The sequence below is a fragment of the Hordeum vulgare genome, chromosome 3H, assembly GCF_904849725.1.
Source record: "Hordeum vulgare subsp. vulgare chromosome 3H, MorexV3_pseudomolecules_assembly, whole genome shotgun sequence".
Lineage (NCBI taxonomy): Eukaryota > Viridiplantae > Streptophyta > Magnoliopsida > Poales > Poaceae > Hordeum > Hordeum vulgare.
This window is the reverse complement of record NC_058520.1, coordinates 21064381-21087303: the sequence shown is the minus strand read 5'-3', so window position 1 is coordinate 21087303 and position 22923 is coordinate 21064381. Positions and strand designations below refer to the sequence as shown.

Genomic DNA, 22923 nt, shown 5'->3' with positions numbered 1-22923 from the left:
CCCTTTGTGCTTAGGATTTAGACCGGCGGGCTGGCCTCTCTGATTAGTCTTAGGTGGGGCTGCGACGTGTCGATATTCCAAGGCCGGGCAGGACCCAGAAAAGTATGTCCGGCCAGAGTGTTATCAAGCGTGACGGGACATGTGGTGCACCCCTGCAGGGATGAAAATTAACTATTCGGATAGCCGTGTCCACGGTTACAGGATGACTTGGAGTTGTGCCCCGATCTTTTACAACTACAATGGTTACTTAACTGGAACTAGTTTGCCTCGGGATTGCTTCCTCGCAGGGAGTCGAGGGAGGATCTTTAGGCGTGACCTCACTTTATTATTGCTGCAACAATATGACTATTTTTGTGTTACCCCTGTTCTACTCTCGTCTATTGCTGCAAGACCCTGAAGATGCTAGTCTTCGATAGGACTAGGCCTTCTCTCTCTATTCTCGCATTGCTGCAGTCAGTCCACATATAACCCCCTTCTTTGATACTGATGCATAATTAGAATAGTTCTGATATAAGACTTGCGAGTACTTTGGATGAGTACTCACCGCTGCTTTGCTTCCCCCTTGTCCCCTTGATCCGTTTGCTGCGACCAGATGATGAAGCCCAGGAGATGGAGGTCCCCGCCGCCGACGACTGCTACCCCGACGGTGCCTACTACTACGTGGAGGCCGCTGATGATCAGGAGTAGTTAGGAGGTTCCCAGGCAGGAAGCCTCGCCTCGTTCGATCGTTGTATCTTTTGTGCTAGCCTTCTCTAAGGCACCCCATGTTGTTTTATGTCTGTACTCAGATATTTGTTGCTTCCGCTGACTCGTGTGTGTATCGAGCTTTCGTATTCTAGCCCTCGAGGCCCCTAGCTTGTAATATGAAGCTGATGTTATTTTATTTGTGTCTAGAGTTGTGTTGTGATATCTTCCCGTGAGTCCTTGGGTTTGATCGTACGCTTTTGCGTGTATGGTTAGCGTACGATTAAGCCGAGGGCGTCACAAGTTGGTATCAGAGCCAACTGCCTGTAGGTAGCCCCTTTTCCAACTCCTTGGCCGAAGTTGAGTCTAGTGTTTGAAAAACTTTACTAACACTGATGTTGTGGCTTACGGGCCCACATCTCAATTGGGTGGTATTAGTATCTTTTACTCCTTTCCTATACTCTGGGCTCTACTCTCTCTTCTATTTCGGGTCAAAGATTTTACTAACTCTAACATTAGGTTCTCGTAAATACTTCCGTCCGAAGAGTCCCCACTCCTGATAATGACTCAATTCGTGAGGAGACTCCGATGATATTCTCCGATGCTTTCTCTCTAGAACTTGTGCCCATCGCTCTTGCGATTTCCCTTTCTTCGTCAACCACTATGGATGACTACATACAAATGTCCTTCATACCTTCTTCTCCAATTACTCTTACTTTACGAGAGGCAATGAATTTTCTTATCGGGGATTCGTCCATCATTAGTTGTCTGGGGTTTCGAGAGTTCTTCGAATTACTAATTGATCTTTCGGAATCCCCTGTAACCTATTGCTTTTGACCTTTTTCACCTGCTTGTGTTAGGGTTAAATCCATATGTCTAGCAGCATTCATTAAAATCCTTTGTGATTTTCCTGTGATTTTGTTGATTCTACCTTTTTGTGAATGCACACGATCATCTGGTGTGGCTCATAAATTATCTACCGGCTCAGACGTCCTCCCAGACCGAGTTGGTTCTCGACAAATCAAATTTTGGTGTGTTCATCTAAGTCCATTCAACCTACTTGTATTTGATTGGAGCATCTGATTATGATACGCCAACCTGGGAATCATAATTCCTTTGGTAATTAAGTATCGATATTTTTCAGATGTCTATTAACACGATGCATTGCATCCTATATCCCTCTGATTGAGTATCATTACTCACATCAGATCATTTGGGGATTGTCAGACTCATTCCGAGTTATTATCCGACGGAATCCTTTGCTTTAGAAAATTCTTGTGATTGCTTCCCCTGACACATGATGCCATTAGTAAATTGTGTCTTCTCCCTTTGATAAGTTGTACCATACGATTTGTCAGCCTTGCCCTTCAAGCATGTGTTAATTACTCTTGAAGTTTGTGGTATATGTTCCTAAGATGCCCCGATGGGTTGAACATGTGCCTTCCTTAATCAATATGACCTGAAGAGTTTTCACAAGTCTTGCTCTTCTGGTGTTTTGCCAAATGTTCTTTCAAGCTACAACTTGATCCAAGGCGAGGAATAAATGGCAGGTGATGCATTGATGAAGTGGGAGTCGACCTTGAACTTTGTGTTCATGCCCATGGAAACGACGTTGATCCTATCATAGAAACTTCTCGTATAAATAATCAATTCATTATGTGGTTTAATCTGGTATCGGTGATCTTGTCCTTTGTAATCGTGGTTCCGACCATGTTGTCCTACCTTAATTTCAATTCTCAGACGAGTTAAAGTACTTGTCTTCTTCAGATCGATACATCGGTCCAAACCTTAAAGTTGATCTACCTCAGAATATTATTCCTTGTAGTTCGAGGATATCGTTGAGTCATGGAACTTCTTGTGAGCTCCTCATCAACTATGATATTGTCGTTAATTTCAGTTGCCTCGTGTTTGAGTTGTTGGACACGCGAGTACATCGATAACTGAATCAAGTACACATTGCGATTCAACAATTTTTAGTAATCTTCCTTGTTTATGAATTTGTACTCGATCCTGTCATTCCAATGCTGTTAAACTACATCACCATCGTCATGTTGTAGCTCGACCTTGCTATCTATACCCATCATCCCTGCAGCACAATACCAACTGTGCGTTAAGCTTGCGTCGAGCTTTCCACATCATGTTGGTTATCTTGAAAGGCAATCTCAATTCTAAGCTAGCAGTCTTATCTGTGTTTTCGACAACCTCTTGTTTCATCATTCCCTTGCTTGATGTCGTCGCTAAACGATTACATCTTCATGTAATTTCTCGACAAATGTGTCGTGATCATCATCAGCATTCTGAGCTCTTGCAGAGTATCAATCGAATGCAGGTTGACAAATACCATCCTTGCCCCTTGATGGTTGTATTATCATCGGCATCATTGTTTACCTTCCCTCCAACACAAACATGTTCATGTTTTGTGTTGTCCTTTGTGTTCCTCACTATACAGCTTATGTTATCTTCTACCTTGGAGTATTACTATCTGGTATGTCAAGAATGTCGTGAGGATTGCACACGTCTTTAGAATTCTTGATATAATAATACTTCTCGCCATCACCATTCATTTCTTGGTCCCGTGTTGTTTCAAACCGGACTACCAACAACTGAACTCTGATGTATGATTCCAAGACTTCTGGCAACCCTATTGCCTTGAGGTTAACAACTGATTGGTTCTTCTTAAGTGTGTTGGGGTGTTGACTTATCATTTTTGACGTTGGTTGTGCTGCTCCGTCCGTATTTCCGAGCGCACCATTCAACCAATGTTTAATTGTTGTTGTTCCCTTGAACATACGACATTATACCATTTGATTTGACAAATGCTATCTCCTTAATATTAAAAAATTTGGAAGTTCAGCACTGGTAAAACCTTGAGGGATTGCTGTTGAGCCTATCAGCCACACCCTCAACTTCTCTATGTACCACGATGAAGCTCTTGAAATCAGTATCCTTGTGCCTAGCTCATGAAGAATATGTGGATAGTAGGAGTGTATTTCCCAAAGTTCATGTGCACTCTTTCTGCCGTGAATATGGAAAGTTTTGTTTCGCTTCCTCTCGTGAAATACCAAATCATTCACGCATGTGCGAAGTGTTATATGTTTTGAAGAATTGTTATCTTCACTTGATATAATTTCTCTTAGCACGCCAAGCCACCGACTAATTTGATCAAGGAAAATAAGTTCTTTCATAAGAGCTAATCCAGACTTACACATGAACCTTGTCATCCTCGATGATGGTTCCCAAAATGAGAACCCGGTTGCCTTTTGAGATAAGAATTTCACGTGGGCACGAATGTCTTGACATGCTGTTCATGTGTCTTACAATCAAACTCATGAATCAAGGATTACTTGTGAAGTTCATACCCTGAGAATCTTACATCTTCATTTTTCTTCTCGGACATCTTGAGTCTGAGGTATCCTAACACCAACCAGATCGGAATCTCGGGCAGATATGATGGTTGTGACATTTTCCCAATAATTATAACTTTGGTCTTTAGGAAAACCGGTACAGTGATGTCTTGTCTGGCACACTGGGTCGGAGGACCTATTGTTATAAATCCTTCCATATGTAAGGTTCGCCATTCTACCATGAGGAAATTGTATGACTTAACTTTGTAAGTTGTCCTTCCTGGTTCCTCTTTGTATATCCATAAGTCCAACCTTTATCTGATGACCATGTCGATGCTACCCCAAAGCACGGATGTGGTACTCTAAATTCAACAGCAACAATTGGAAGCGCGATGCTAAATTGTTCCTGATCAATTATCCAAACCACATGGTATGGATAAACATGATGATTCTTTTTGTCTCTTTACCAAGATGGTTATGTACTGGATGACCTTTCATGTATACCATACTCTATGATTTCCTCGGGAATGGTATACTCTAATACTTGTGTGTGTGAACACATTTTCCCTTCCCATTGGTCTGTTTGATTTTTATTGTGGCATAACTTATCTAAGCAGTGTTAATTCCCTTTAGGTAAAATTCTTGGTGTACAACTCTGTCAGTAAGACCGTGTTACTATTGTGGATAACATTCCGGTAGCCGCCGGTGGACAGAACCTTGCCTATTGGCCCGCCTCGTTTCAACGAGCAGGAAAATGGTTCTATTCGCTCCCCGCCCTTGGTATCGACGATGTTGCCAACATAACTGACAGGTTATCCTCTGACATGTCTTGTTACCAAGACCGTATAATATGTCACCCCTCTACCTACTCCCGACCCACATGGTGGACCCATAACCCAAAGTTCCACAGGATTGAAACCTGGCTCTCCTGTACATCCTTGACTCCAAAGTATCCTTTACACTTGGCTTCGTATGAAATTCTCGAGCCACCGTTCAATGTACCGATCACTCTTCGGTCCGGATATTATCCAACATACTAAAGATCAAGTCTGCATTATTCATGCGAATCTGAAGGCTGCTTAGTCTCGTCAGAAAAATCAGTATGACCGTCATCCTCAGGATATGGTCTATCAACCTGGCAAAAAGGTGTATCTTCGTGTCACACCAATGAGAGGTGCACACCGTTTCGGAATCAAGGGCAAGTTAGCTCCTCGTTATATTGGTCCTTTCACTATTCTCGAAAGGCGTGGAAGAGTGGCTTATCAATTGGAACTGCCGGCGAACCTTTCTCAGGTTCACGATGTCTTCCATGTTTCTCAGCTCCGTCGCTGCTTCAAGGACCCTATTCGAGCAGTGGATCACGATATGCTTGAACTACAACAAGACCTCTCTTATAAAGAGCATCCGGTCCGCATTCTCGACCAAGCTGAACGTTAAACTCGTCGCAAGGTCACCAAGTTCCTTAAGGTGCAGTGGTCAAATCACTCTAAAGATGAAGCCACTTGGGAACGCGAGGATCATCTTCGTGATGAATACCCCGGGCTTTTTCCCTCTACCTCTTAATTCTCGGGACGAGAATTCTTGTTAGTAGGGGAGAATTGTGACATCCTCGACTTTTGCAACAGTAATTATTGTAATTAAGCTACAGTGATCAACCGCTAATGATGCCACGTCATCGAATTCCCATCTCAGACCCGCGTTGATTCGAGTCTGTCCGGATTCCAAATTTGAAAACAAAAGGAAAGTACTTTATAAGTTCATTATAAATATTTAAAGGAATATGTATATGAAAGAGAAAATTAAAAGTATGTATAATAAATTGTAAAAGAAAGTATAATAAAAGAAAGTGTTTAAAAAAGAAAAAATCAGTTAGAAAAATAAATAATGAAAGAAAGAAATAGTAAAAAAGGCAAAATAAAACAAATCAAAACAAAACAACAAAGAAAAAAAACAAAAAAAAAGCAACCCCACCCCCTGGCCCAACTGGGCTCAAGGCCCAGCCGGCCACCCCCCCATCCCGCAAACCCTAGCCCCCCTGGCGAGGGAGCCGCCGCCTCCTCCCACTCGCCTCCCACGCCGCCGCCAGCCTCCCCCTCGTGGGGGGCCCCACCCTCCCCCACGCGCGAGAGCCCCCCCCCCTCTCTCGGTCCTCTCCCCCCACCCCCCACCGACGCTCCCTGCCCACGAGAGAACCCCATCCCGTGACTCTCTCCCACGACGCCAGGCCCCTCCCCATCTCTCCCGTAACTCTCCCCCACGCCAGATCCCCCACCGAGCCCTTCTCCCATCCCGCCGGCGGCCTCTCCTCCTCCCGCCGGCAGCCCTCCCCACGGCCAACTCCTCCCCCCGGCGGCCCCCCTCCCCACGGCATATCCTCCCCCGGCGGCCCCCCTCACGGCCTCCTCCTACCCCGGCGGCCCCTCCCCTCTCCCGGCCCCGGCTGCCTCGGCCTCCACCTCGCCGGCCTACCACCCCGCCCCCCGTCGGCCTTCTCCCGCTCGGTCCGGGAGGGACCGGGCAGGGAGACGTCATCACCTCGCCGAATCCGGCCGGCTCCCCCTCGCCGGCACGTCACCACCATCATCACTTTATTATTGCTGCAACAATATGACTATTTTTGTGTTACCCCTGTTCTACTCTCGTCTATTGTTGCAAGACCCTGAAGATGCTAGTCTTCGATAGGACTAGGCCTTCTCTCTCTATTCTCGCATTGCTGCAGTCAGTCCACATATAACCCCCTTCTTTGATACTGATGCATAATTAGAATAGTTCTGATGTAAGACTTGCGAGTACTTTGGATGAGTACTCACCGCTGCTTTGCTTCCCCCTTGTTCCCTTGATCCGTTTGCTGCGACCAGATGATGAAGCCCAGGAGATGGAGGTTCCCGCCGCCGACGACTGCTACCCCGACGGTGCCTACTACTACGTGGAGGCCGCTGATGATCAGGAGTAGTTAGGAGGTTCCCAGGCAGGAGGCCTCGCCTCGTTCGATCGTTGTATCTTTTGTGCTAGCCTTCTCTAAGGCACCCCATGTTGTTTTATGTCTGTACTCAGATATTTGTTGCTTCCGCTGACTCGTGTGTTTATCGAGCTTTCGTATTCTAGCCCTCGAGGCCCCTGGCTTGTAATGTGAAGCTGATGTTATTTTATTTGTGTCTAGAATTGTGTTGTGATATCTTCCCGTGAGTCCTTGGGTTTGATCGTACGCTTTTGCGTGTATGGTTAGCGTACGATTAAGCCGAGGGCGTCACATAGATCGTGGGACTGATCGCGGGATTGTTCGCGGGGCGGATCGAGGGACGTGAGGACGTTCCACTACATCAACCGCGTTCGCTAACGCTTCTGTTGTACGATCTAAAAGGGTACGTAGATCACGCATCCCCTCTCGTAGATGGACATCACCATGATAGGTCTTCGTGCGCGTAGGAAAATTTTTGTTTCCCATGCGACGTTCCCCAACAGGTCTCCTCTCACCGCGCCGCCCCCTCTCACCTTCTATCGATTTCACCAAGCAAAACAGAGAGCTCAGATCTACAAGGCGGAGGGGATTGCGACTAGAGTATCGAATTCACTCACCACCATGGCCGCCGCCGCCGCCGAGAAATAGGGCTCCTCCGTCGTAGCCGCCGCCGGAGCTGAAGATGTGGGGCAGTTTTGGACAGTTCTAGTCGGGCAGTTTCACGAGATGCGGTGCTAAGTAATTTGGGCCCAAATTAGGTAAGACATGACTTAACGCAAATTGGACTAGTTGACTAAGGTTTTATCGCATGTGTGGCCGTGAGCTATTTTCTCCCTGCAAACCATCGCACGACAGCTATTTCATCGAAAGATGTCGCACTGCTTCCAATTCCCAGGAAAGACGTCGCACATGAGCTATTGGCCCTTCTTAAACACCCCAGATAACCAAAAGTTGTAGATAATTGATGAGATGTTATTCTTGCTTCCACTGACTGTGAGAGGATTTTGCTACATTTTGAATACAAAGAATTCAGATTCTTAGCTTGCGAAGAAGTAAGTAGGAGGAGGAACTCAGATTGCAATTTAGCTAGCAAAGTTCATAAACTAAGTGTAAATTGCCTAGATTTGTACAGTACCTACCTACGCACATATATCATTTTCATCAATAGAGGTCACAGTGGCACATGGATCTTCGATCTTGATCCATATTTCCTGGGTTCCCTCCCATAAAGGTTCTTCCAAACCTAACACAATCCCAGCTCTGTAACCATATTCACCAATGGTGAATATCTTTGAAGTCACCAGTTCCAGTATACTTTACACACTTCTGCAATACTAGAACTTCTTTTTCATATTTTTTAGAAAAGGAGGCTGAGCCCCGGCCTCTGCATCGTATGATGCATGCAACCATCTTTATTACTTATTCAACAAAGGTCTCACAAGTACATACATCAAACCATCCGAAGCCCCCTCTCACACCTACATACCGTGATAATGTGGAGTGCTCTCACTCCCCATATCTAAATCCGGTGTCGTCTCCGATCCACCCACATAACGTATCGGAAGGCACAACCAGTGCAGCAGACCTAAAGCGTACACCACATGCACACGTTTTAGAAGCCGTCATCATCCTCGAACCGTTGAACCATCTTCAGGAGAATGATCCGGATAATCCTTGTCAGTCCAGCCATCCGTCGACGCCACCACGGCGCCCAACGGCACCACCTCCCCGCGCTCGTCCATCCAAACGCGAAGGCTCAGTAAGATCTGTCTGCGAAGGCTCAGTAAGAACTTCTTTTTCATATTAGTGACTCGTTTTGTGGGGACTGTTGAAATCCAGTGTTTTCTAAAAGAAAAGACTGCACAATGTGAGATTTGCTATACAATGGTGACCAGAGGGCAGAGGAGGTAGTGATGTGCATCAAGTTCTTATGTCTAAAAAGATGGCTCGGCTTACTCAAAAGATGGAAAATATAGCTTTCAAATGTTTAACTTGTCTTTTATTTTTTTGCAGGCGAACTGTTTAACTTGTCGTACTCAGAAAAATATTTAAATGCTATAATATTTTCTGAAGTTTGGAAAAGTATTTTCAAGTCAGATGTTTACGGTTGTGGAACGGTTTTGCTGGAAATGCAGAGGAGGAGGAGGATCTCGGATGACGGTCCATGGTTTGATAGCCAAGATAAGCTTCATGACAAAATTATCTCAGGGCAAGAACTGGAATCGGTAAGGAAACTTGTCAACTATAATGAGTCCTCCTAACAATTGCTTTTTTTCTCTGCACCACCCGCCAACTGATGAACCCAAACCATGAAAATGTCCAACTATATATACCAAGACATATACATCACTAGATCAGCATGACATATACACATCGCTACATCAGCTATGCCAAGTTTAATCCCATTAGGTCTTCGACTCACCATATAATGTAATGCCAAGCATAGATTGCAATACAGAGGTTACGTTGAAGAACCTGCCGGTCGTGTGGTTAATCCCCATCCTTATCCTTGACCTGCCATGCTTGTCCCTACTGAAACTTATATTTCTTATCTTTAATCTCATTCTTTCCACGACTTCCAAATCATTCCAACATGTTTTATATCACTCAAAGTAACACATATTAAATCAGAATGCTGAGACATAATTTCTTATCCCTGAGATTGAGGTTGCTACTGTCTTGTCCCTTTACATTCATGTTGATAGGTGAAAAATACAATTCTATTCCGATGTACTCCCTTCGTTCGTAAATATAAGTCTTTTTAGTGATTCAATTACGGACTACATACGAAGTAAAATGAGTGAATCTACACTCTAAAGTATGTCTATATAAATTCATATGTAGCCCCTAGTAAAAAAATTAAGAAGACTTATATTTATGAACGGAAGGAGTACCATGCAACGTAATAATGTCAACTTTAATCCGGCATGCATGAGCCAATGATGCACAGTTTCATCGGACTTGTAATCCAGCATGCGTTACAGATAAATTCTGAATTTTGTACTCCACGAAAAAGATCCTTCATCAGTTGCGTAGGTACATCTAAGTTCGTTTTTCCAACTTGATCCATAGGACTAGGGTTTCTACCAGTACAACAAACGTGATATATTGTCTTGTTGAAAACGTGGTCAGATAAGTCTGGGTGGTGTAGTTGGTTATCACGTTAGTCTCACACACTAAAGGTCCCCAGTTCGAACCTGGGCTCAGACAGCACAACTTTTTTTGGTCCCGCATTTAATCTATATTAGTAACAATTAATTTTTTGGAGGAACCGCATCACATTTTGAACAAAACTGTGTTAATTTGAACCTGGGCTGAGGCACTTCAAGTTTTTTGGTTCCGAATTGATAATATTGCACTCAATCTATTATAGCTTATAGAAATCTTTTGTTTTCAAGGAACACCTTCACATTTTGAACAAAACTGTGCTAATAAAAGTAGTGATGGAGAATTGGAGATGCGCATTGGAGAATTGGAGATGTGCTAATAAAACAGTGCTAATAAAAGTAGTGATTGATAATATTTGGATGATAGGTGTTTGTTCCCGAAGATTTATTAAAAGTAGTGATGGAGAATTGAAGATGCACATTGGACAAAAAAAATTCAAAAATACCATCACCCTAAATAACTTCGATCGGATTAAATGAATTATGATGCAGATTACAAAAAACAGTCACGTGCTCACCATGTCGTAGATATAAAAAATAAGAAAGAATTGTGTAAGCTCAACCTTGGCCTTCAGGTCCATCAGAAATGGTGAAAGACTGCCCATGATCAGTCGGGCCATAGATGACTATCACCTCCCAAACGAGGTTCGAACAACTGTCGGTCAGAGACATGCGGAGGAAAAATTCCTCGCAATCCATGTCATCAAATATGAATGTGTCCTCCTTGACACCTAGAAATATGCCTCCCGCGTGACCACTCGTCGGCAGTCATTGCCACGTAAACGATTGGCGAGTCCAACTAGAAAAATCATGATCAAATCATCTTCTGTAGACCCACGATATCAATTTCCTCATCGTGAATATAATCAATCAACTGAGCCGCATGCCCAAGTGACCAGCCCGCCTAGATGTTCCAGCACAACTTCTTGTTGGAACTGATGCTATGAGAAACCCCTTACGTGGGGCATGAGCATGCTCTACCAGAAGTCGAGGCCCGCGAGGACAACTTTGGTGGTCTACCCCTTCGCCCCCTCGACCCCTCCTACATAGGGGGTGATGTCGGTATCGACCACCCCAGATGGAGTCCAACACTACCACCCAACTAGGATGGGACTCCATGGGGGAGCTTCTAATCGCCCCCCTCGGGCCCTCCCGGGGTGATGTCGGGATCGACCACCCCAGATGGAGTCCCAACACTAGCGCCCAACTAGGATGGGACTCCATGGGCTTCCAATGGGGAGCTTCTAATCGGCGCCTGCTGCGCCGGTTAGGGGAAGTGGCGCGTGCAGAGAACCTTTGTGGTTTGTTTCCTTCGGGGCCCAGTAGATTGTTTCATTCCTTTGACTGTTTCAAGTGTTCCTTCGACTGTTTCAGGCGTTCGACTATTTCGTTCGTTTGACTATTTGGGCGTTTGACTGTTTTTGAAATTTGATGAAATTTGGAAAAAGTTCATCATATTTGAAAAAAGTTCACAAAATCAAAAAGAAATTCATTGGATTTGAAAAACAGTTCATCAATATTTTTGCAATTTATCAAACTTGAAAAAAGTTCATTGGATTATTAAAAATAGTTTAGAAAATTTGAAAAAGGTTTACCGAATTGGAAAATAGTTCATCAAATTAGAAGAAACTACATCCAATTTGAAAAAAAATCATCGATTTAAGAAAAAGTTCATTGGATTTGGAAAAGTTTCATTGATTTTTTTAAAAGTTCATCAAATTTCAAAAAAGTTCATCGAAATTGAAAGAAGTTCATCGATTTATAAAAAAAGTTCATCGATTTTTTTTGACAGAATATTCCATTTAAAGAGAGTTCAATAAATTGGAAAAAGATTCATCGATCTTGAAGAAAAGTTCATCAAATTTGAAAAAAACATTCATTTTGAAAAAGTCATTAAATTCGAAAAAAGGCATCAAAACTTGAAAAAAAATCATGTAAAGCGAAAAAAGTTCATCAAATCCGAAAAAGTTCATCGATTTAAAAAAGAACAAGAAGTTCGTAAAAGAACGAGGCATTTAAAAATATAAAAAAGGAAAACCAAAATAAGACGGTCGTAAACTAAATCACGAACTGGGAAAACCGCTTTGGGAAGCTTCTGGAAGCTTCCCGAAATCGGCTTTACGTAAATAGAGGAGCCATGGTCTGATGGGCTGGGCGGATGGGTTCGAACAGGTGGGTCGCGCTTCGAATCCTTCTCGCACATTTTTACATATCACTTGCTCTAATTCTGGATGGGGGAAAGGGAGAGGAAGAACGCAACGCACAAAACTTGGCCGACCCATGACAAGCGGCTGCAGGCGTCGGTTTGCATAAAAGCAAAGGAACCAGCACCTGTGGCGCTACATAGGAAAAGCCCTTCCAACGTGTTGGGGGTCTTCCCCGGAACACCCTTGTTTGGGAGGGCACAACTACATAAGCAACCCCCATCGAACTATCACACGGGTCATTGTTGGATCTGGGCTCTCTCTGCCCAGACTTAGCAGTGGCCGTGGCCTTCTAGAACCCTCGCTCAGTTTGAGGCCGAGCAGCTGCAAGGAAAACCTTATTCGTCGCTTTGTGCGAAGCGGTGATGGGGCTTCGCACAGAGCGGGAGGGAGATCGATTACAAATGGGCTGGCCCAATTAGCGGGGGTGTAGCGCCCCCGTTTTGGAATCTCCTAGAGGTTCCGAGCCAGTTTTTCCAGTTTTAGAAAAACTTCTAGAAGGTTAGCCAAACTGGTATTTTTCTTTTCCTTTTTTCTTTATTCTTTTCTTTCTTTTCTGTTTTTTTAAAATGATCTTGATGTTTTGTTAAAAAAAATTGGATTTTCAAGAAATGTTCTCAATTTCAAAATATGTTTGAATTATTCAAATATGTTCTCGGTTTCAAAATATGTTCTAAAAATTCGAAAATTATTCATGCTTTAAAAATTATTTGGGTATTTTAAAATTGTGCCCCATTTCAAAATTTTGTTTTCACGACTAAAAAAATATTCATGCTGGAAAAAATTGTTCGCGCTTCCAAGTTTGCTCAGGATTTTCATAATTGCTTTCGTCTTCAAAATTTGTTCTCAACATTCAAAAAATGTTCTTGTTTTAAAAAATTGTTCGTGCTTCCAAATTTATTAACGATTTTTCAAAATTGTTCTCAGCTTCAAAATTTATTCTCAAAATTCCAAAAAAAATCGGGGGTTTTTCAAAAATGTTCTCCTTTTCAAAATTTTGTTTTCAAGATTCAAATTTTTTTTGTGCTTTAAAGAATTGTTCGTGCTTCCAAATTTGTTCATGATTTTTCAAAATTGTTCTTCAAATTCAAAAAATGTTTTTGCTTCAAATACAAAAAGAAAAGAAAAGGCAAAAAAAAGGAAATAAATAAAAAGGAAAAAGTAACAGAAAAAAAAAACAAAACTGGGCCGGCCCTGTGCGGCGTAGGAGTCCCTGCCGCACGCCGCAATGAGCGGCAGGTAGGAGCTACCATCTACAACGGCCCCATTTAACTGTTCCTTTGCGCGTATGGTCGGAATCTGATGTACACGAGGCCCCCGTTCACCATGGACGTGTTTGGTTTGTTGCATGGCATGTGGCTCGCATCCATCATGCAAAACTTGAGTGTTTGGTACACTCCATGGGTCTTTCAACCTAGCTCGATGGATGCAAAACTAGGCCTCTCAGCCAGGCTGAGGGAAACACAAGTTTCAAGCGTAGCTTGCGTGCAGGCTCGCTCGTTTCCTTTTCTTCCTCCGAATATTTTTTCAATTTTGCAAGCATTCAAAATTTTGAATGTTTCCAAAACACAATTGTTTTTCAAAATATTGGTAAACATTTTGAAAATATTACAGGTTTTTGAAAGTTTGAAAGCTCTGTAAAAATAGAAACATTTTTCTCAAATCAACTAACATTTTATTTAAAAATGAACATGTTATCAAATGTGTGAACATTGTTTTTTGAACTTGAACAGTGTTTCAATTTGCCTGTATTTTATGAAATGAGTGAACATTTTTTTATTAGTGAATGTTTTGAAATTTGTATATTTGTTAACATAAGAAAAATAAACAGAAAATCAAAATGAAAGGAAAAACCCCAACAAGTAAACCATAATAAAAACACTAAAAAAACCATAATATTTTTGAAAAGCCAGGATTCTTTTGAACGTACAACAACTCAAACTGGGCCGCCCCTACATGCGTCAAATAGAGAATTATGTTGCAGCCGGCTCATCTGGAACAAACCCTAATGTGGAGACAAGCCGAAACGAAGTAGCGTTTACTCTCATCCAGGAGTTCGACCTCACAGGTCTCTCATGGAAGCAAACTCGTGTCTCTTGTAAAGCAAAACTGTGCCTCTAGCTGAAGAGAAAAAAAAATCGAGAGGCACGGTCACGCCTCTCACAGAAGCAAATTCGTGCCTCTTGCAAAAACAAAACCATACCTCTAAAGAAAGGAAAAAATAAAACACATCCTTTTGTTTCCAAGACGCACGGTCGTGCCTCTCCTGAAAGCAAATCTATGACACTTACGGAAGCAAAACCGTGACTTTCAAGAAAAAGAAAAAAACGCATTTTTTTTGCATAAAAATAATAATTGTATTCATCCAAAAGCTAAGGAAGAACAAAAAAACATCTAAAAAACCAAAAAACGTGTGTGGAAAAATAAAATAAAAACAAAATTAAAAAAAAAAAACGACCAGAGCACGACACATGACGGCGGTTGAGAACGCGTCTAGTGCCGGCGCCTAAGAGTGAACCTTGAAAGGCTTCTAAAGGAGAGCTCCTCAGATAGTTGCTCCCTTAAGAGCCTTGCAAAGTTGTTTGCCTTAAAAAGTAGTAGAAGATAAAGAAAACTTGTGTTCTATCACAAAACAAGTCTGACATCTATCTATCTACTCCTTTTAGTTTATGTTTGGTACTACAGTACAATTGGTAATCGAGCATGTGAGGGTGCGAATAAACATCTTTGACTTGTAAGAGAAGACTTGGACCAGGACCACTGTATGCCTAACCGGATCAGTATCCTTGTTTTGACTAATAATAACGCTGGTCAAATATATCGGCATCCGCTAATTGAACTGGATATAATAAAGTAAAATAAAATCCATGGCCCCTGTATGCCTAACCGGATGAAGTACATCAAAGGCAACATATAGTCATACATAATGGCAACTGATTGAGGTTCTCAATTAAAGCATGATGCTTCTACCATTTTCTTTTCTTCTCAGGAAATGCTTCTACCAAATTTTAAATAATAAGCAGTCACACTGTCGATATTATTACCAGATTACTTCAGAAATTTCTAGGACGGATTATTATTACATTACAGGGGTTCAAACTGAAGTTGCGAGCACAAAAATTTGAGCAACAACTGAAAACCTGGAAGTACATAGGAGATGAAATCGTTATCTCATCACACGCTTTTACATCAAACATACGAATTTTTACACATCCTCCTCGGAGATTGCAGTCAACTCGGAGGACAAATGATAAGAATCCTCTATATGGATGTGCCCTTCGTCACAGAAGAACGGCCGAGAAGGCATCTGCAAGCCATCAACGCCGCCTTCCAGCATCTCTATCACTTCCCCCATTGTCGGCCGATCTTGGGACCTCATCTGAATGCACCATAATCCAACAATGCACAACTTCTTCTCCAACTCATGCATGTCGTCGGCGGGAGATATCCCACGCACTTCTTGTTCAGCGAGCCTGCCATACACCCATGATGGGTAGTAAGACTGGCTTGAGTTCGCTGCATTTGGATCGGCATTCCTTCTTCCTCCAGCCATCTCCAGCAGCAGCATCCCAAAGCTGTAAACGTCAGACTTGCTCGATATGAGGCCAAAGCTCCTAGATATCATCTCAGGAGCTATGTACCCAATGGTTCCCCGTAGGGCTCTCGATGGCACAAAACTCTCGTCCCTTGGGTACAGTTTGGCAAGTCCGAAATCAGCAACTTTTGGGACAAAATTGCGGTCGAGCAAGATGTTGTGCGGCTTGATGTCAAAGTGTATAATCTGCATCTCACATCCCTGATGCAGGTAGTTGATCCCTCGAGCAATGCCCAAAGCAATCTCATTGAGCTTATCCCAGGAGAAGGTCTTCTTGCTTTCTGGTGAGAAGATGTACTTGTCAAGAGAACCACCAGGCATGTACTCGTAAACCAGGGCCCTTCTCATTTCCTCTGAGCAGAACCCCACAAGACGGACCACATTGACATGGTGGATCCTGCCGATGGTGGAGACCTCATTGATGAAATCTTCTCCATTGCAGTTAGAGTTTCCCTCTAGCATTTTGACAGCAACATGGACATCGCCTGGGAGCACACCCTCGTACACGGAGCCATAGCCACCTTGGCCTAGCTTGTTTCTGAAATGACTTGTGACTGCAACAATGTCTGTGTAGGCATACCTCGATGGGCTGATCATTTGTCGCATCAGTAGGAACTTCTCAACGGCATCAATTGTGATCCTTGTTTTCCAGTATTTGTACGCAAGGAAGATCAATACCACCAACGGTGCCAACACGAACCTGCATAGGGCTGCATAAAACAAAGTTTAATTAGGGATCACCCATAGATCATAATGGAGTACTTAATTCTCACGTACCAGCAAACAGCTTGAAAAACGGCGAGGCCACCTGTATTATATACAAGCACATTCCAATGGGTAAGGGAAGTGCTTCAGCTGCACAACCCAAGAAAATTACATCAACCATAAGAATGCTCAGAATCCAATCTTGAGGGGATGCGCTGCAGAAAAGAAGAAAAATGTAGGATGATCAGATCATGTGCATGTGCAAAAAAGAAAATTAGAGTTTACAGGTATGAAGAATCCAAACTTACGGCATTAAATCCATCACGCATTCCTTGAAGTTTCCATGCCCACGATGTTTGGAAGGAAATCCAACATTGAACCCATACTTCATAAATTTTACAACATCTGCATAGCTCACATTCTCTAAAGGCACAGTGCTCCGAATGTCCTGGCCATCTAGTGGAGTCATGGCCAAAAAACCACAACTAGGCTCGAGGTTCTTCATACTATCAGATCTTAGGCTAGTTAACACATAAACAAAAGAATGGCTGGTGCTCAGGCAAGCAACAGGCATGTACATACTGTTGTCCTTTACTTCCTGAGAGCAATTAACAAAGTTAGCCTGATAAGATGTTCTGGGGGCCAATTCGACTACCTTGCTGTGAACCCGTTGGCCTCGGATTATCCTTATGACTTCAACAGGACGCCAATTCCGCTTCCAACGAGGTAGAGGACAGCTGTTGTATAAATCCAAGTCGGCATCGATGACCCAGAAGGTTTGAATGATGTAGTTGATGGCAGACACATAGTACGTTGCGTTGTCGATGCTGATTGTAGCCTTAGTATCACTGCAAACTAGCTCGTAAGATTGATAACCGCACCCAGGTGGATCACTTGCCTGTCGAAATGGGGACGACACATTTTCAAGAGGGCCGCACGAGAAAGAAGGACAGTTAAGCTGATGATGTCGCCCTTCTGCCTGATCTGCAGCAAGAACTGCAAGCACAAACAAGACAATTAAGGCCTCGAGAGCAGTGGGTATTGCCATGGCAGACTAGAGTGGTTCAGAGAAACACATTCATGCAGATGAATGGCTAAATAGGGGAGTAGCTGCCAGAGTTTTTATTTATTTTTAAAAACTCCAAAGGAGGATAATTACATGCCAACTAGTGGCTCCACATGACTCTGATGCTGTTGACTATGAGACTAGCAGGTCACCACCAAGCCAAAGTAGAGTAGTTACATAATCTTGCTAACTAGCCCTCTTGATTAACAGGAGGCCAAGAGTCCAAGTGTACTACTTTAGAGTTATCTTCCAGTCAAATTCTGTCCTAGTTACAGTAACATGGAATCGACGCCTTCAGACAGTGACAAATAACAGTGATCCAAAAATGACAGATAAATACTCCCTCTGTAAACTAATATAAGAGTATTTAGATCACTATTTTAGTGATCTAAACGCTCTTATATTAGTTTACGGAGGAAGTAGTATTCATTTGAGTTATTTAGTATATCAGGTAGCAAGGCATGTTTCACAGAGAAAAATCTAAAGCTGATCCATTTTACAACCCTACTCTACAAAGATAACTTCCTATAATTTCCTTAATATACTTAACACTAAGTGCAGATTATATTGCACTTGATATTTCCCCTGGTTTCTACTGTCTGCAGATTAGAACGAATAGGATACTAAAATAAGCTAACAACTGAAGCACTTTTTAAGTAGTAACTGAAAGCGATGGCAGTGCTAACCACAGCATCTCTATATGTCTGGTTGATTATTTCAATGATGATTGGACTACAACCAGACACACTGTAATCAGTCCTCAATCAAGCAGCTATCCCAATGAGTCAACAAGCCTTATCATGATTCAAACTTTGCACATGGTGCTTTACCATGTCAGAGTTCACGAGAGTTTATTATAGTAGAATAATGCAAGTTCCAGGTAACTGCACATGTACATAATTTAATCCAAGAAGAGTAGGAATACAGGGTTGAAGAAAACTGAGGGCATCTGGGTGGTGAAATGGGAAGAATAGTCTAAACCCTAAACAGTGATAGCATCATTCATTTCCAGACACCACATGATTTTTCTAAGCCACTCAACTAGGCAGAAGCTCCAGTAGTAGCTTGGAAGTCGCACTCAGGCACACAGCTATCATGACAAGCACAGCATCAGTACCCATAGGAGTTTGAAGCAAATAAGTGACAACTTCCTATACTCCCTGCCTTCTCTTCTTCCTTCTTCATCCCCAATACATTCTTCATGGACTTCTCGGAATTTCTTGTCACGCTGCTGCTGGTATGTCTTCTCACCTATGAGTCCGATGTCGAAGCAGCATCGGCGGAACAAGATTTCTTAAGAACTTGTCCATCTCACCGGTGCAACAAACATGGACCTGAGATCCGGTTCCCCTTCCAGCTTTCGACCGATCCACCGTTGTGTGGTGCCCCAGGCATGCAGTTATCGTGCTCTGGGGATGATGCAATCCTGGATCACCATGTTCTTGGCTCCTGCAAAGTTACTGAGATATATTACAGGCACCGTGTCATCAACGTCATCCCGCTTGAGGAACCATCGATGCAATGCCCAGTTCAGAAACTCATCTCAACAGACTTAGCAACTGATGTGTACAAACAACCTCAATCATCACAAGTTACAACTCTGGTACGTTGTTCAAGAGGTTTCACACCAGTAGATCAATATAGTATAGTGGGCCCAGCCTCTTGTCTCAGTAACAGCACTAGGCAATTCTGGTATTTGGCATCAGCTTCCGCATACATGTCTGACCTTCCACGGGACTGCATAGCCATTTCTAAAGGCATCTCGATACCCTTCGCCTATGATAAAAGAGGCCAAAACTCAGATGAGTCCGCTTTCATCGAAAGAGGAAATGCAGTCATCAACTTTGGTGAAACAACATTCACTTGGCACCTCAATAACATTACGGATGTCTGCCAACAGTGTGAACATCAAGGTCGACACTGTGGATTCAGCTCACGAAGGCGTCAAGCATTTTGCCATCACCGTGGTATTCTTTCTTTCCCTAGTTGAAGTCTCATATAGACTATAGTGTGTCTTTTATTTTGGAGCAACATTCTAGAATTTCTGTTTCTCTGTCCACTAGTTTGTTGAACTCTTATATTCTGATGTTAACTGTTTTTAATCTTTCGACAGGATTTCATCTACACTCAAGTTATGTTGCAAAAAAAAAATGTAATGCGAAGAAAAATCGTATCCATGAAAATCCCCCCCCCCCCCCCCAAAAAAAACATTCGTTTGAAGTGCCAAATTATATGGGCAAACTTATGACGGTGGACTAATTTGTAAATTCAGACCAAAGAAGTAAGAGATAAACCTTAATTGGTCACTTTTCAGATTGCTTTAGTCTTTTACAACTGACGATGATCTATAACTTACCAAGAGAATGCATTAACCAATATGACACCCTTTTTCTGAGGTCCAATGTACAAGAAGCCAATAGGAGGCTACCACACACACACATATATATATGTCCTTCCTAAGTCCACAGAGAACTCCTGTAAGAATCAAGAATTAATTGTTCCAAAAATACTTTCTAGAAGTAATGAAGTAGTTCTTCTATTTTTGTCTACATTAAATCATGGCAAAACTAATGATCTTCTTCCTACAAGCAGGTATACAGGTCATCCCAATTGCAGGTAATATTGCAACTCTTTTTTTTTCCCATTCGGAATGGAATTCTTATTGTTTACCATCTTAACTCTTTTGTGTTTCCCATTACGATAAGAGTTAGGAACGCATGCCTTCTTATCTGAATGCAACTCACTAATTTCCTTTCTTTGTAATTAGCAGCATCATCTGTCGCTGCATTTGTAGTTCTTTCAATGATGGTGGCCACCGCGATCTATCTCTCCTTGAAGTCAAGGTACAATGAAGAGTTGAATATGAAAGTCGAAATGTTTCTCAAGGCATATGGCACATCAAAAGCCACAAGGTACACTTTCCCTGAAGTTAAGAAGATAGCAAGACGGTTCAAGGATAAACTAGGCCAGGGTGGATTTGGAAGTGTATACAAAGGCGAGCTACAAAATGGAGTGCCTGTGGCAGTCAAGATGCTAGAGAGCTCTACAGGAGAGGGAGAGGAATTCATCAATGAAGTAGCAACCATTGGACTAATCCACCATGCAAATATCGTCCGCCTTATGGGCTTTTGCTCTGAAGGAACAAGACGGGCTCTGCTTTATGAATACATGCCTAACGAGTCACTTGAAAAATACATATTCTCACATGTTTCTAATATTTCTCGACAACTCCTAGCACCCACCAAAATGGTAGATATTGCTTTAGGTGTTGCCCGAGGAATGGAATACCTACATCAAGGCTGCAACCAACGCATTCTCCACTTTGACATCAAGCCACACAACATTTTGCTGGACTACAACTTCAATCCTAAGATTTCAGACTTTGGCCTTGCAAAGCTGTGTGCAAGGGACCAAAGCATCATTACCTTGAGTGCAGCAAGAGGCACGATGGGATACATCGCACCGGAGCTGTACTCTCGGAACTTTGGAGGGGTGTCATACAAGTCAGATGTGTACAGTTTTGGCATGCTGGTATTGGAAATGGTGAGCGGGCGGAGGAATTCAGACCCAAGTGTTGAGAACCAGCACGAGGTATACCTCACAGAGTGGATTTACGAGGAAGTAATCACTGAGCAGGAATTGGTCTTTTCTATGGAGATGACAGCAGAAGACAAGGAAAAGATGAGGCAGCTGACTATCGTGGCACTGTGGTGTATCCAATGGAACCCGAAGAATCGGCCATCAATGACAAAGGTGGTAAACATGTTAACAGGGAGGTTGCAGAATCTGCAGATCCCCCCTAAGCCCTATGTGTCCTCTGAAAATCGCCCTTTGCCACAAAACACGACGAACACATGAACAATGTTTCAGGGAACTCAACTTGCATCTGCATTGTGAGCATTGTTCATGTGTTCGTCCTATATGTTTGAGGGAACTCAACTTGCAGTAGCATGCCCAATGTTGGATTACGCACTGAACTACGTATATGAGGTTTTACTGTATCTGTATGCTATCATATTGTAATGCTATTAATCAGAAACATATGATATGAGGGTGGATTTTGCAACAGTTGAATGATGTGAACTTGTGGGATTATATTAGCATGCCGTTCCTGTGATTTTATCCTCTTTCCCCCCAAAACTGCAGCCATTTCCTTCTCAGAATCACAAGATGAGCGTGTAAGCTCGTTCTAATACAGTGAAGAAATAGGGAGGATCCTGTAAGCAGGCAAAAAAATCATACAACAAGGAGAGCAAGGGGATTACCATGGCAGACAGCTTCCGCCGGACTCCATCGCCAGAGCAGCGGATCGGGGGCGTTCCGGCGAGACGCGAGGGAGGAGGGTGCTAGGAAGACGAGGAGCTTGCCTAGCCGACGGCGAATTCACGCGACAGCTGCGCAAGCGTGACGGCCATCGGCAGGCGTGGCTGACGGACGCGTGGGAGCAGAGCACGACGGGGGACTCACCCGCCGGCAGCCGGCCGCCGCCGAGAACGGAGTTTTTTTTTTTTTTTTTTGAGAAGACGCCGCGTATTTCCCATTTTCCCCCTTGGAGAGAGAGATGATAAGCGAGTTGGGCCTTTTAGGTCACTCGTGAGCGCCGGCAAATGTTATTTCTCGCATTAACCGAGCCCGTAAAAACTCTCGCTTCAACAGTAACAGGCCGTCCCACTCATGCACATTTTAAAAGGAAAATAGTGAAAAATAAGCGACGCGGAAGGATTCGAAACGTGGTCTCCTAAATGCTCCCTTTGTAAACTAATATAAGAGCGTTTACATAACTATTTTAGTGATCTAAATGCTCTTATTTAGTTTACAGAGGGTAGATTCCAACTGTGCTAGCCATAGGGCTATAATAGGAATTTTGGTCAAGTAGTAGGGGTGGGATGTAGTTGAGACGAAATGATTTCACTGCCTTTTTTGCCTGGGATGTTTTCTTTTTCGTTTTTTTTTAGTTTCATTTTCATAAGAGTGACTGAGTTTTGACGTTCGCTCGTCAAGTCTATCACAACCCTTCTCCTTTACCCGGGTTTGCAGCCGGCTATATTAAGAATGACAAGCGTGACCAAAAATTAATTTGGTTTCATGTCTAGGGGGACGGCCATGGAAGCCATTTTCTTGGTATCTCTCCCTAATAATAAAGCACGGAGTGCTTCTGCCGTCCGTCGTCGTGGTGTTTTTGCAAAAACGCCCTTGTGT

The 22923-nt window shown here is 43.0% G+C and overlaps 2 protein-coding genes and 1 non-coding gene across 3 annotated transcripts; 2 read left to right on the top strand and 1 right to left on the bottom strand.

The window, feature by feature from the left end:
• The first annotated feature begins 10123 nt into the window (after window positions 1-10123).
• Window positions 10124-10197, top strand: TRNAV-CAC. The gene has a single exon. It is a non-coding gene; the product is annotated as a tRNA-Val (tRNA).
• Window positions 10198-15410: 5213 nt separating this feature from the next.
• On the bottom strand, window positions 15411-17931 carry LOC123442650 (rust resistance kinase Lr10-like). Its single transcript, XM_045118756.1, has 3 exons — window positions 16967-17931; window positions 16731-16873; window positions 15411-16663 (listed from the first exon to the last, which is right to left on the bottom strand). The coding sequence occupies exons 1-3, from the start codon at window positions 17704-17706 to the stop codon at window positions 15564-15566; spliced, it is 1983 nt and encodes a 660-aa protein (XP_044974691.1). The 5' UTR covers window positions 17707-17931; the 3' UTR covers window positions 15411-15563.
• A 249-nt stretch (window positions 17932-18180) lies between these two features.
• Window positions 18181-21824, top strand: LOC123442652 (rust resistance kinase Lr10-like). The gene is made up of 3 exons (XM_045118757.1): window positions 18181-19691; window positions 20317-20340; window positions 20495-21824. The coding sequence occupies exons 1-3, from the start codon at window positions 18926-18928 to the stop codon at window positions 21580-21582; spliced, it is 1878 nt and encodes a 625-aa protein (XP_044974692.1). The 5' UTR covers window positions 18181-18925; the 3' UTR covers window positions 21583-21824.
• The last annotated feature ends 1099 nt before the right edge of the window (window positions 21825-22923 follow it).